This window comes from Euprymna scolopes, chromosome 26 (genome assembly GCF_053919585.1).
Source record: "Euprymna scolopes isolate OS-2025 chromosome 26, ASM5391958v1, whole genome shotgun sequence".
NCBI lineage: Eukaryota > Metazoa > Mollusca > Cephalopoda > Sepiida > Sepiolidae > Euprymna > Euprymna scolopes.
In genome coordinates this window covers 97,496,106-97,512,155 of record NC_136507.1, presented here as the reverse complement: position 1 = coordinate 97,512,155, position 16,050 = coordinate 97,496,106, and the positions used below count along the sequence as shown (strand labels likewise).

At 33.5% G+C, this 16,050-nt stretch overlaps 1 protein-coding gene across 11 annotated transcripts in view; it reads right to left on the bottom strand.

The window, feature by feature from the left end:
* The window catches only part of LOC145248297 (kalirin-like), an 858,283-nt gene that overhangs the window by 656,018 nt on the left and 186,215 nt on the right, over nucleotides 1–16,050 (bottom strand). For 7 of the 11 annotated variants that reach the window (XM_080110183.1, XM_080110177.1, XM_080110179.1 and 4 more), the window contains 3 exons: nucleotides 9,286–9,514; nucleotides 5,139–5,323; nucleotides 2,509–2,631 (listed from right to left, as the gene is read on the bottom strand). In XM_080110183.1, the coding sequence (XP_079966309.1) occupies nucleotides 2,509–2,631; nucleotides 5,139–5,323; nucleotides 9,286–9,514 (537 nt within the window). The remainder of the gene's footprint in view (nucleotides 1–2,508; nucleotides 2,632–5,138; nucleotides 5,324–9,285; nucleotides 9,515–16,050) is intronic. The other 4 variants (XM_080110176.1, XM_080110182.1, XM_080110180.1 and 1 more) reach the window with 1 other exon arrangement.

Genomic DNA, 16,050 nt, shown 5'->3' with positions numbered 1-16,050 from the left:
CTAATTCCATATTCTTATGAACTTGATGATAGCAGAAAGATTTCCTTTCTTGCTACTCTAAATTTCAATCTCTCCTTATCGTGGCAAAGTGGTGCCAACATGGTAGCACCAAAACCATGCTCTAAGGAACTTTGGTTCCTAGTAGAACCATTCAAGATGGATTGGATTGGTATTATGGCCAGAACCTGTTTTTTTTTTTTGTGTTTTTTTTTTTTTTTTTTTACATAGGCATCGCCATTTATCAAGGCCAGTTAAAGGGGGTTCTGGTGAACACACAGGATGTGACTGTGACAACTACTGATCTTGGGTTGGTCTGATCCTGTGGTGAATCTACCACAATAAGGATATTTCTTAGGTTACGATTTAGAACCTTTCTCTTTAATTCAATCCCAATAAAACTTTCTCTCTGGAATATGGTAAGAGTAAAAAACGAAATTAAAGAGTTCTGCTCAAAGAAAACGAATCTAGTTGAATAATTCCAGCACAAACACAAATTACTTTTGTTTAGATAAAACTAGCTTAAGATTCTTCAAAGATTCAAAACAAGAATATATGCTGATTTTTTAATCTTGAAAAGTTATCAAATGAAAATACAAACTCTGGAATAAAAACAATAAAAATATAATTATTTTATTTTATTTAAAAACTCTGACAATATATCTGAATATAAAAGAAATTTTTTAATTTTTTTCCTCACTAAAAATATATTATATATATATATATATATATAATAAAGCATTCCAATAAAGATACAAATCAAGTTGAGATACCAAGTCACAGCAAATGCAAATAACAAGTCACTCAGGTTATCAGAGAATTATGTGCAAATGTGCAGTTAACAACTAACAAGAAGACCACCTTGAAAAGCAAGGAACAGAAAACTTCAAAAGAACAGCAATTTTAAACAAGAATGAATTTCTATCAGACAAAAACAAATAAACCAATTTTATACCCAAGAAAAACACGGCGAAATGTCATAAAAATACAGAAGAAAATTTGGTGCTTGTGCAGAATGGGATTTTAAATAAATGCATTTTAAAGTTAAAATAAAAACAACACAATTATGTAAGTACATGTCATGTCAAAATTAGTAAAAAAATTCTAAACATTACAAAAAAAAAAAAAGATTGAAGTAGAAAAAAATAATTACATGTAAAAATAAAATTTATCAAATTATAAAGTTTTAGCATATTTGATATGTTTAAGTCTTTTTAAAATTCAAAGAAGGTAATTGCAGTCTATGATTTAAAAAAATAATTGTAATCAATCATTTCAATATAGGAAATGGCAAACTAATATCTATTTTTATTTATTTATTTTTTTTTGCAAAAAGTATTATAGCAGATCTTTTACTCAATCATTGTTCGTAATTAAAAAAAAAATTAACTTCGACATGGCACATAAATATGTGTTTTTATCTAAAATGCGTTTTTTACAATCCTATCATACAGCAAAAGCACTGAAAAATGTATTTTTTTAGCATAGGAACTAAAAAAAAAAACAAAAAAGGACAATAGAAGTTAAAATTCTCAAAACATTCAACACTTTTCTGAATTAGTTAAATAATTACTTTGAAGTGATTTTTTTTTTTAAATAAGGCTTCTTTTTTTTAGATGATATCAAATAATATCTTAAATTGTATATGGCAGAGAATTAAACCTTCATATAAAAAATTGATTTGAGAAGAAGCTGATTATTCTGATCTTTCAAGTAAATAATTTTATGTTAATAACCAAGTTCAATATTATTATTAGCTAATATTTTTTTAGTTTTAGTAAGTTTTTCTGATAAACTAAATTTATTGAACAGCTAATAAGAATGGGATATCGTTTCAGATATGAGATTTTTTTTCAATATAGTCAAGTTTTTTTTATAAATTGGGGACACTTCAGTTTGAAGACAAAGCTGAAAGGGTATGTCTGATAAGATCTACAACACAACATCAATTTGTATAGCATGATCTAATATGTAAATATTTTATTAAATATATACATAAATATGCAATATATCTATATAAATATCAATATTTCTATAAATATACAATACACCTACATAAATATACAATATACATTAATGAATAATATGTATATATAAATAAATCTATGTATTCAATTTTGTTAATTTTTCTCTGATGAAGACAATTTTAATTATTACCAAACAGCTCAAATAAAATGGGATATTATTTTGGACATGAGGTTTTTTGTTTTTGTTTTTTAAAGCTGTAATGAATTTTTTTTTTTTTTTTGAAACTCAGTCAGTAGCAGACAACAATTTTAATACATTCCCAACCAAAATTGAACAATCAGCAAAAATTAAAAAAAAAAAAAAAAAAAAAAAAAAAGAAAGCAGTATGAATTCAATGTCATATTTCTAACCTAAAAAAAAGCAGAGTGCTGACAAAATAAATAAATTGCTGAAAAAAAAAAAAAAAAAAAAAAAAAAATTGAGTTGCTATGTGTGAGTGATGGATTAAAGGTTTGGGTATTCAAATATAGCAATATAGCTTACCATAGCACTGGCAGCAAACTGGCTGTGTTCCTGATCCAAATCTAATGCCATTTGGTGAGTGGGACCGATTTCCGTGTAGTTAATTAGAAACATATCACGATTGTGGGAAATCCATTCAAACATCTACAAAAAAAAAAAAAAAAAAGATTCACATAAATATGCAAGTATAATCCATGTGTGTGTGTATGTGTGTGTGTGTGTGTGTGTGTGTGTGTGTGAGTGAGTGAGAGAGAGTATACAGATCAAATCAATGAGGTAGTAAGGCTAATTTTTAAAATGTATATTTTTATGTTTACAATTTTTTTTTTTTTTAGATGAGGATCGATAATTTGTATTATTTGGACTACTATTCTCATCTTTTCACAACATTTCGGTTGATGTAGGCTCTGACATTTTTCAGGATCATTATGTCAATCATTTCAATATAGAAAATGGCAAACTACTAATATCTTTTTTTTATGTTTTTTGCAAAAAATATTATAGCAGATCTTTTACTCAATCATTGTTCATAATTTAAAGAAAATATTTTTTCAATATAGTCAAGTTTATACAAAATATCGAATTGAACCCTTTACAGAATCCAATAAAGTAGATTGTTCTCGTTCCATCATCCATGATCCAATAGATGTGTTAATGAATTATAATGTTCAATCCTTACAGCAAGTGATAATAATTAAAGTAAGAATAACAACATTAACTTAGTTATTATGACGTCCAGTAAAGATTAAACATTTAATTTTCACAAGATTTGATCACTTAAAACTGATAACACATTCATTCATTAGACCATATGTTTATGTGAATTAAATACAGGATTAAGTTTTAAATTCCATATAGATTCTTAACTTTAATATCCAAATTAATGTTGGGACAAATGATCAGAAAAAAATCGGAACTTTTGGAGAAATCAAAATCAGAAAAGTCTGTACCTATTTTTTAATGCCAAAAACAATTTTTTTAACTGTTCGTTTAAAATTTAATTTTCCAAAGCTCTTTGTAAATAAACAATTGGAGCACTTTATAGTGGTGGTCAGTGTATATATAAAGACATTGGAAATATGATTCATGAGTACTGATCCTGTGACCCAGGGAGTAGAACTGCTGACAATCGAGTAGATGGGTGCTAGTCTAGGAGCAGTAATTTGTTATTAGAACGGAATTAGAAATATTCAATTTCAAGTAAAACCAACATATCAAAAAATTATGAAAAACAATAAGATAGAAAATTAATTAAAAAAAAAAAGATTTTTTTTTTTTTAAAACTCGCACAAACAGCAGAGGTAATTATTTTGGAAAACTTTGAAAATCTTTAGCCAATTTAGCAAAACTCAATTTTTGCTAAATTTCCTTGAAAACTATTTTTATCAAATAATTTTCTATCTTGTTGTTTTTTGTAATTTTTGGATATTTTCATTACTGTGACATGACAATTATTGGTTTTACTTGAAATTCAATATTTTGATTTTCAAATTTTGCTCGAATAACAAATAAGTACCCAGTAAAAAAACTGCAATATAGTGAAACAGTCTGTAGACACACACGGAGGAAGTGATGGTTTCTACTGAACATAAAATGTAACAATCTCCCATAAAAAGAAATAAGTATATTTATGTTTATCAGCAGCATAAAAGATGAATAAATAAAAGTCCTATTTAAATACAATATATTTTTTTTATCAAATTTGATAAGTCAATAAACACCAACTACTGGAAAATAATTTTCATGAAATTTTCATTTCTCAACTTTTCTTGTTAAAACAGCCAAAATTACTTTGAATTATTTTATTATAAAAGTTTGGTATATTATTTTTGGTCACAGCATTTAAAAAAAAAAAAAAAAATCTTAATCATTACTAAAGTGTTACTGAAATCATGTTTTTTTTTTTTCTATTGTGAATTTAGGAATGCCAGTGTTCATTCTTCCTAATTTTAAAATTTTTTTAACAAGCACGTTATTAAGCTAAGAACCGATGAAAATGTTAAGTTTGTGATAACACATTCTGTGTAATAGAATGAAAGAGACAACAAACGGCATCATTTTCTGAACAAATAGAATGTGGTAGCCATATTGAATGTATCGAAGAAGAATTCTTTAGTGTTTGGTAATTATGAAACGGGGAATGACATATGTTTGAGCAAACCCAAAGTGTTGTTATAAGTAGAAGTGAAACTAACAGGAAGTGTTCAGTAATTAGAGAGGTAATGAGGTTTGCATGAGTGTTGGAATCACATAATGGTGAAACAAAATAATAACGGTATAGCACGATAAGTGTAGACTATGAAATAATATCTCCGGTGATGACTGGGGTCGTGAAAGTAGAAAATAATTAGTGAGTAAGTTGCCCTGTTACTACCTAGTAAGAAAGTAAGAGAGTGAATTGGAATGGAGAAAATGGAAAATGAAGCAATTTACGAATTGTAATTAAATCGAATGATTACTAGTGGAAAAGATGCATGAAATACATGCAGGTAGCACAGCCATTTTGGATTATTGTCTGGCCCCAGTGTTTCTTTTGCTATGGAGTTTTATTGTAGATGGGGATAATAATTTCTATTTTATTAATGTAGAGAAGATAAAGGAAAAAAGGAAAAAAGGAAAGCTAATATGTTTGATTTCATAGTGAAACTTACCTTTTCAGCATCGCTTTCAAATACTCTCAGCTGCAGGCACTGTTCAAGACGGACTTTCTTGTTAAGCCACAACTGGTTTAGGTGCTGCTTATTTGACTGGAGGTTGTCCAGAAGATGGGAGATTTGGGGTACAGCACTCTGAAAATCTGCATTTCCAGAGACCACAAAAAGTTTACGACCGGAACCTAAACAAATTACATTTATCAATAAACTTAAAAGAAACTAAAAATAAATAAAAATAATCTAACTACTTTATTTTTTAATTATTTTTAAAATAAATAAAATAAATAAAATATAAAAAAAAAACTCAGGAAATTCAAGAAAACAAAATTAAATAAAAAAACAGAAATTAAAACAAAAATTTAAAATAATGTTAAATTGATTTATGTTTTATCCTTTAATTTTTTTTTTCTTTTTAGTCTAACTCAGAAAAAAAAAAAAACAAGTTTGATTTTTGTCGCAAATTCCTTCATATTAAAAAACAAAAATGCAGAAAAATCTGTATGATGTACATACCCATGATGAAACAAAAACATTATATTCCAAAAATTATGCCAATTGATCAAGTAGTTTTATTTTTATAAAGTAAATCATTTTTAAGAAATTAATAGGAACTTGTAGGCATTACAGCATAATCTACCAAGTTTGAATCCTTATTAAGTTATTTTCCTTGAGATTATTTTCAAAATGGTGATGCGAGACAGTCGCTCTTCATTTATTCAAAAAATGTGATTTCCTTATTTAGAAATAAAGCTGCTTCATCAATTTACGTAATTTTTGGAATATATCATCATGATGCATATACATATACTTTTTTATGTTTTTATAAAATATAGAGTGAATTTTGGACAAGAACCACAAGTTTTTGATAAAATGAAGAGCTTTAAAAAATTCAGATTGGCCATATGTTTAGGAGCACAAATGAACCATACTAGACTTCCAGTTTTTACTTAAGCCAGAAATTAGTTTCTAATCTCCATTTTAAAATCACTTCTGAATTTTGCAGAGTAACAGTAAGCAGGCCATGTGTTTTTCATGCATTAAAATAATCAAAATCTCTGGCAATTTATTTCCATATAGTGTAAGAAATTGGAAATTCTTTTTATGCTTTTAAACTGAATAAGAAAATTCAGTCTGTCTTCAATTAAAAGTTTTATAACAAAAGTCAAGTACTATGGCTCATTTGTGCTTTTAAATCAAAGGATAACACTCAAATTTGAATGCATCCTTTGTATATTAAAAGGACAAAACATCTTGTGCTAAAAGCAAAATCTAATTTTTTTTTTTTTCTCTTAAAAATATTTGGACTAAATATTTTCTAAATATTAAGGAAACTAAATAAAATAAAGCATGCAAAAATGACAAAGAAAAACATTTCATGGCAAAGATAAAAAAATTAGAACAAACTTTTACATATAAACGATTATGTACACATATATATAAGAAAATATAAAAATTTCAATGTTATAATAGAACAAAATAACATTATAATATTTACAAATTTATTGATGAAATTTTTTAAAAAATTGCATCTTTATTTTTGGTGTAATTAACACTTAAAATAACAGCTTTGAAATCGTTGTTAAACAAAACAATATAACTATAATAGATCCATTGGTGACTAGCCATACCTATCCGGTTAAGTGAAAGACTTTAAACTACATCCACGGCATAAGTATTTTTTTACTTTGATTTTGGCCCAAAATAAACTTAAACATTTAAAATTGCAAGTAGATTATTTTAGCTTTATTTTTTTCTATAACTTATTTATAGAAATTAGATCATCAGACAACACCAGGTCACTTGTCTGAGTTTAAACTGTGTGATGAGCAGAGCAGTATTGTTCATACTGACAGTTACCAAAATATGTTTAGGGATAATAATTTTAAAAATATTATATTATATAAAAATAGTAATTATTCTTTACACTTACAGACACTAGTGCTTCATACTTTAGCAGTCATCAGTGTAAAAGTTGACAATTTCCACAGGTTAGAAGATTCAACCCCAGCCATAAAGCCATTTTTGACACCATTTGCTAAGCCTTTACTTCAAGGTCACTAAACAACTGTTACAGGAATGAAGGGAATTAACTTATAAACACCAAAACTGGGCGTAGACAGTAGTGAAGTCATAAATGTTGCATTATATATATATATATATATATATATATATATATATATATATGGGAACCACATTTTTGAAAGACACATTTAATATTAATATTACATATAACTTGTGGATGCATATTTTTCTTTGATCTTTTCTAAATTCCGGATGTAAAGTTAATTTTGAATAACAAAAACACCTTCAAATGCTTTTTAATACTAATACTCTATTCATACTACATACGTTTGTCACTAAAAGCATCATTAAACATTTAAAAGTACATCTTCTTTAGTGGATACCTATCCATGACGATGGCTCCAGAAGGAACGGAAAGTACTAGGGTACACCATTAGCATGGCAACTACATCTGCCAATTCCAGACCCAAATTAATTAGAAATTTAAAAGGAATCAAAGAAAAGATATGTGCACAATTTATCTGTAATCTTTAATGAAATAACCCCCTTGCCTATATTAAAAAACAAAAATAAAGAAAAATTTGTATGATGTAGATACCCATCATGGAAAGAAAATTTTGTATTCCAAACATCATGTAAATTGATCAGAAGCTTTATTTTTATTTAAAAAAAAAAAATTCTGTTCCTCAACAAACTGCAACAAAATTGTGTTACACCATCTTGGAAAACGTCAAAAGAAAAAAGGGAGATCACTCCAAATACAGATTTTAGAAAGTTATTCTTAACATGGAGAGATGGGAGGACATTGGAAAAATTCAAATTCGCTTAAAAATTATTTTCTTTTTTAAAATAAAACTATTTGATCAATTTACATGATTTTTTTAATACAATATTTTCTATCCATCATGGATATGTACATCTTACAGATTTTTGTTAGTTTAATATAGAGGGAATTCTGGATAAGTACCCAGGATTTATACGGAATGTTTTATAGAATTAAACATATTAGTCGGATTAAAATATAAGAACGTGATTTAATTTTCCACGTTAGCGATTGGACTTGATTTAGTTCTTTAGTACTAAAAAAAAAAAAAAAAAAAAATCGCCACCAAAAATCATTATTTGTATTTAATACAAAACCTATAAATGAAAACTTAAATAAAAGTATCAGATGAAAAATAAAAATTCTAGTAATGTTATTTCGAAAAAGCAAACAAAAATAAAGGTATAAAAACAGCTATAACACTACTTTAGTGGAAGCAAAAATTATATAAGAAAGTGTTCAATTATTTCTGCCTAAATTGTCCAAAGGATTTGGGAAACAATGTTTAAGAAAACGGAGAAAAATGGTCTGGTATGAAAAAAAAAAAAAAAAAAAATGATTATAGTCAGCTAACGTACTTCCTAACTTCCGGCATAGCTGCTACCAGAAACAGTGACAAGGCAAATCAATTCCTTTACTTTTATTGTTCTTCAGTATTTCTATTGTGAAGTGATTTATTGAAAGAAAACAATATTATTGAAATACTAAACAATAAAAAATTACCAAAATTATACAGATAAAAATAACACAATTAGTCTTTATTTGCACTTTTAATAAAATTTAAAAAAATAAGTTTTTATTTTATTTGAAATTTTATAAGAAATATGTTTATGAAATCATAAATATAAGTTTTTTTTAAATTAAAAAAGAAAAAAGTTTTATTTGAATTTATATAATAAAAGTTTCTGAAAGCATAAAAAATTATTGAAAAATAAAATTTAAAATATCATGAAAAAAAAACATATCCAATACATAATATTCCCAAAATAGTTTAAGAGTTTTTCAAGTGTTTTTAATAATTCCTTAAAAAATAAATAAAACTAATTTCTATAATTCTTAATTAAAATAAGACAGAAAAAACTTTTCAGTGATTATTAAATAGAAAGCAAAAGAAAGCTATAAAAAAAAAAAAATAAAAAAATAAAAAAATACATGTACAGGAGAGATATAAGCGTGAAAGAAAAATAAGTGAACAAACTGATTTGCCTAGTCAGTGCTTCCGGTAGCGCTACACCGAAAGTTATGAAGTATGTTAGCTGACTATAACCAAAGGAAGTCAATAGAATTAAAACTGCTTACCTGACAAGGTATCATCTTCCCCAGTGATTCTTTTTAAAATATGATGTCCTTCCATTGTCAACTGTTCAACCGGCGCTTTAGTCACTCTCTTTTTCAGCTGGTTATGGTGCTCCAACTGGATTTGGGCACCATTCAAATCATCAGGTAACTCAGGACATATAAGGATTTCCGCCAACTCATCGAGTTTATCTAGAAGGTCTAAGGCTTTCCAGATAAATTCTTCCAGCATCTATAAAGAATAAATAGTGCAAATATTTCCATTAGAAAATAATTATATTTGGAATTTGAGAGGTTAATTTTTTTTTTTTTTTTTTTTTTTTTTTTTATTATGCCATGGTTATAAAACCATTAGCAATAGACAGAAGCTACTAAGCTAATTAGGGAATGTATAAAACTTAGGAACATCATGATAGTTAACCAATACAGAACTCCAAAAATGTAACAGTAATAGATGTTTATTCACACAATTCTGAGGTAGCACGTTCAGGACTGCAGAACACAATGTGAAAAGAGATTGCCAGTACATCTCTGAGCAAACACCAGTGTGATTATGCAGAGGGTGTAATATGAATGTATATTGTCGCAGGTTTGATCGGTTCAGCAGCAGCACAGGGTGTTATTTAAACATTGTAGTGGTGCAAAAACAGAAGCAACCATTACATTCCTGCGAGTAGAAAACAGGACTATTATTCTCAGATTGGTTGTTAGGGTTACAATGCTTCGGCCAATGTAATCATCAACCTTTTACGAGTGCATCTTGAATTTCAAATTGAACCCTAATTTAACCCATAGAGGTACTGCGGGTGTTCCAGACTCCAGGATGGACAACACCCGGTAATGTCACACCTGCTTCCCATGCGGAGGTAGATTGTTTTTATTCCAGTGTTTAAATTTAAATTATCCTTTGCTATTATCACTTGTAGTAAGGACTGCACCTATATTCTCGGGAATGTCACTTAGAACTGACCGTTAATCATTTTCATGTTTTGATATATAAAGTGCTGTAAGTGTCCTGGACTCTGGGGTGGGCAACATCAGGCAACACCTCATGCCTGCTCTATATATGGAAGTAGACCGTTTCTATTCTAGGGAGAAGTGTTGATTAAAATTATCTTTTTTTTTTTTTTTTCATCTGTAGTAAGAACTGAACTTTCAATCAAATCACTTAGAAGTGATTTGAGAAGCACTATTGTTACCTGTTATACCATATGACCATATGGAATAAATAACTTACACATTTCAGGTTGAAAAATAGCATACAATTGTCATCTAGGCAAGGGGTCTCAAAACCTTTAGAACAGGGGGCTGTATTGCTGACTTTTTAGAACAACGTGAGCCACAAAAATTAATTTAAAAAAAAAAAAAAAAATTACCTGAAAATGTTTTATACTTTTGTGCTCATTAACTTTGCTTTTTCGTTAAACTGGTTCTTTAAAACCTCATTCTTTTAAATTATTTTTGGGGAAAAAAAGAAAAACCATTACACTATTTTTACACATTTCCATTTTTAAAATATTTCCTGAATATTTTTGTCTTTTGTAAAAGCTCTGATCTGAACAACTGGTACAAATCTATAGTTGACAAAAAAAGGTGAGAGAATACAAGCATATTTTTATTTATTTTTTTTTACACGGTGGTCACTAAAACCAACACAAAGTCAAGTATCTGCAGAATGTCTTCTTGGTTCCTCCTCTTCTCTTTTCTCTCTCCCAACAATCGAACACAGCATATAATAACAAAACTCTAAAGCACGTCTGACAGCACTGACTTCTGCCAACAGTCTGCCCCTCCTCTTAACAACACAGGCTTTTTATATCGCAAAATCGTTCACCTCTATTTGCATATTCTTCTAACTCACGTGATCACTACTCTATAAATAAGAGTCTTGACCATTTCTTTTCTTTCTTTTTATTTATTTTTGGTGACCGACCCGCACGTGGTCTATCCAGGTAAGTCACGCATTTCTCCACACTCCCCCCTGATCTCATGATCACAAACAGGACATGCGGGCAATCGTCGTTGGCGGGTACTCCTTCGAAGAAGCACTTCCTCATTGCTGTTTTCTTCATTACCACCATCATTACTACCAGTCTGTTCCATTATCCCGTCTCGTGGTTCCATAGGCGGTGTCTCACAATCAGGGCAGGGGGGCAGTATCCGTCTTTGTCGGGTACTTCTCCGAAGAATCGGAGGCGTCATCTCCTCGGTATGCTCCATCATCCCTTCTCGCTGGGTTTCGCAATCACGGGGGGTGGGCAGTATTCGTCTCTGTCGAGTATTTCGATGAGGCATTACTTCCTTGTGTCCATCGCTCTCCTCACTATTGTCATCAGTATGTCCCATCATTCCCTCATCTGGTTCTGTTGGTGGTGTTTCTATGCTCACCTGAAGGGGCAGTAAGTGATCAGGATCATCTCTGAACGGTGTGTGATCCTCCTCATCGTCCTCAGAATCAGAAGAGGTATAACAAGGGCGGATATCTTTTACGTGACGTGGTATGCCACCAATCAACATGGTCTGAGGACTTATGATTTCATCTATTTTTCCCCGGAAAAATTTCGTAGTGCACCCAGCATTTGGGGGTTTTATCCAAACAAGGTCTCCCACCTGATATGGTGTATTGACAACACTCACCACTGATGGTATGGCATCAACTCCTTTCACACGCTGTTCATATTGGTAAATCCCATTGGCTGGTGCAGTTGCTGGTGTTGCATTGTCCTTGGGTGTTATATTATACCAGTACACAGCTTCTGGAATAGAGCACTGCGTCCTGGCTGCAATTCTTTTGATGGTGCGGTGACACCGTTCTGCTATACCATTACCCTCGGGATAATATGCACACCGATAATGCATTTTAATCCCCCATTCGTGCACGAATTTCTGAAATTCTTGACATCGAAATGTGGCGGCATTATCAGTCAGAATTTCAATCGGGGCACCACGTTCAAAAAAGACGGCTCTCAACTGTTGTATAATGCTGGCTGCATCCTGTCGTGTCAACAGGCGCCATATTGTGAAACGCGTCGGGCCACAATCCGTCATGGTCAAAAAATGTTTGCCCCCATAATGTGTTATGTCCATCCCTACTCGCTGCCAGTTGCCCTCCACCTCGAGCTTCCCTTTTTGCCATTGGGATGGTGCCGGATCAATTCTCTGACACTCTTCACACGAACGTATGGCTGCTTTCACTGATGCTTTTGTAGTTGCAGGGCATACTCTTCGGACAAAATATGCAGTCCTCTGAATTCCAGGATGTCCAATCTGCTGGTGTATCATACGGATCTGGTCAGGTGTTAATTGATCCGTTACAGTCGCGCATGTTTGTTGTTGAAGATCGGATCCCTGCCTCATTGCATCGATCCACCTCTTTGGTACTCGAGTCAAGCTATCAGCCAAATTCTGCATCGACGAGACTAACGTAATGTCTACCTGCAAGCTGTATTCGTCAACTAGACGCTTAATTATTGCTAGTCTCCTTCGTACTAGCATTTCACTTGCAGCTCTAGTCTTAACTCGAGCCTTTCCAGTCAAGGTGTCGGTTAACCAATGGTAAACACACAATGAGTCAGTGTGGAGATGCACAACATTAGTCCGCCATTGCAATGCGAGATTAAGACCTTTTAACGTGGCATCAAGTTCTGCCAAATTTATATGTTGGGCATCATTTTTCGGACGAAGCCAGCATGCATCTTCCACAACAACACCTAGTTGCTCCAACACGACACCTGTAGCCAACGAACTTGCGTCAACCCATGCATTTAGTTCGTTTCCAGACACTTGCCACTCACCCCGGGCAGGGTCATTCCTATGCACTCTGGACAACATTTCAGCCATCATTTGTTGGAGAGAATCATCATCCGCAACATCGTCCCATCCTTTTGTTACTTTAGTCACTCGTCTTTTCACCACTCCTGTTGCCGATCGGAGCCATCCACAGACAGGTAGATGTCCTACCAATTTACCACAGATAGAAAACACAGTACGTCTTGTTAATACATTGGGTAACTTTGGAAGTGGGCTCCCTCGTTTCCATCGCAACGTATTGCCCTCCTCCCAGACCTCGAGGCCTAGCACGGGCACTCCATCCTTTAGGCGCTTAGGGTCTTTGCTTATTAACCCAAACGCTTTCAGTTTTATTCGAACTGCATCCGCAGACATTATGTCCTCATTAACATAGATGTCATCTATGTAGGCTGAAGCAGCTTTTGCTGTGGTCTCATCCTGCATCAAAACAGTTTTAATAATGGTTGTCATAATCAAGGGTGCTACGTTTAGGCCAAAACCCAAACGTGTCAAACAATATAGTTTTCCCTTGAGTAGTACTGTCTGAAACGGCCATAATGACTCATGGACACGTATCTGCAGGTAGGCCCTCTTTAGATCCAGAAGTGCTACATTGCTCCCTTTTTGACGCCACTCTCTCAGTTTAGCAGCGCACACATCTGCGTTTCCGGTAAACGCATCAACATGCCGATTCAACTCTCGGTAATCCATTACGGGACAAATTTTTTCTTTGGTAGGTTGTTCAACAGCCATGAGCGGAATTAATCCCTTGGGTGGTCCCAGACGTTCCTGTGGGTATGGTATTAACCAACCGTTGTCAATCCACATCTGAAGTTCTTCTTCATATGCGGCCCTATTCTTGGTAGAAACTGCATACTCTGGAATCGTGTTGCACAGCCGATCTGGTTCCTGGCCCATGGCCCATTTCCACTTTGCAGTCCACACCCTTTCGTTGTCATCAAATGTAGCACAGAAGTCCTTTTCTTCAATCGACATGGCTGCACAGACGTCTTTCCCTTCTCCAAGCCTGATACCTCTAGCTGCTGTGATTGTAACGCCTCCTAGTGCTTGTATTGCATCAATTCCAAGCAACATGTCGTAGCCAAGGGGTTTCTCCTGCATCACCAGAACGTCAACTTTAGCTGTGTCACCCTTCTCAGTGCAGATTGTGACTGTCCCTTCACCACAACATACCCGTGATAAGCCATTGATGGTCATAACGCCAACTGGGTTCCTCCGCCACACCGGACAGCAATGGGCACTAACTATAGACCGGGAACACCCCGTGTCTATAAGTGCTGAACACTGCACATCATCAAGTTTAACGCTAATGACAGGCAATCCTGTGTTTATTGGTTGGCAGGGGGCAAGGGTAGCGATAGTACCTTGCCCCCAACTTCGTTTCCCGAACAGTTGCGAGATATGTGCCCAAACTTATTGCAGCGATAGCATTGCACTGGTCTCTTTGATTGTGGATATACACCTCTCCTATCACTCCGGCACTCTTTAGCAAAATGATTGGCCTCCCCACATTTATAGCACACTGGGGTGGCATGCTTATTACTATCTGGAAGAGAGTCCACATTGGCTCCATGTCGAAAACGAGCTGCTGCTGCAATTGGTTCCTGTTCCTTACAGATGTTTCGAGCTCGGGCCAATAACTCATCAGTTGACAATTCATCGATTCTTGATGATGCCCGCAACAGTTTACTGACCTCCTCGGGTAGGTCTACCAAAAAAGCACAGCTTAATATTTTATCGTTGACCCCACCAAACGGTACAGATAATTTTCGCAGGTCGGCTAGGTACACGTCGACTGTTTCCTTGGGTTGAAGTGTCCGGCTCGTGAACTGTTGCCACGCAACAAATGGATCTGTACCAAACGCTGTATACAGGCTCTGCTTGATTTCATCCCAGTCTGGTTCATCCCCGAGTTGTTGGTAGACTGCATAGGCCCCTCCGGTTAGCCTCAAAGGGATAACTGTGGCTGGTTCTTTAATTTTGCACAGTTTACAGATTTTCTCTGCCTTTTCAATCCATTCAACGACAGCCGGTCCAGTGGTAGATCCGTCGAACTCGGGTATTAAGCGAATGTCGAATCTGTCCATTGTTAGTAACCGCACACCAAGCGCCGAGATAGCTTAAAACCAACACAAAGTCAAGTATCTGCAGAATGTCTTCTTGGTTCCTCCTCTTCTCTTTTCTCTCTCCCAACAATCGAACACAGCATATAATAACAAAACTCTAAAGCACGTCTGACAGCACTGACTTCTGCCAACAGTCTGCCCCTCCTCTTAACAACACAGGCTTTTTATATCGCAAAATCGTTCACCTCTATTTGCATATTCTTCTAACTCACGTGATCACTACTCTATAAATAAGAGTCTTGACCATTTCTTTTCTTTCTTTTTATTTATTTTTGGTGACCGACCCGCACGTGGTCTATCCAGGTAAGTCACGCATTTCTCCACAGTCACCACTTATCAAGACCCGGAAGCCACTCAGGGATAAGGGTTATTGCAAGTACAGTATGTTAGTGTGGAGATTTAATGAAGTTTTTTACTTAAGAGGGCGGTTCATTAGGAATTTGTTAACGTTGGACTTAAAGACATCCAAGTTGTAGTCGGGCATGCAGTTCTAAGAAAGAAGCTTTGTTCATGGAATCTACATTTTGATTTAGGCACAGATAAAGAGTGGGGGAAATTTTTCACAGTGGATTCAGCTAGACGGGTGTTTTCGTGAAGGATTGGCGAGAGGGAACCAGAGATTGGAGTTCAGACAAGCACCTGCCATGGAAATAACAATAAAACAAGGCTAGGCTCGCAACGTCTCTTCTGTGGGAGAGAGGTTGCAGAGTAGAGAAAAGGGCATCCCCCACTAAGCCACGAAGTCTATTTTGTACTCTGTCAAGGCAGGATAGGCTGTTTTTCAGCATATTAGAAAAAACTCAAGGTTCGATGTTGCGGAAATTTGTCGTAG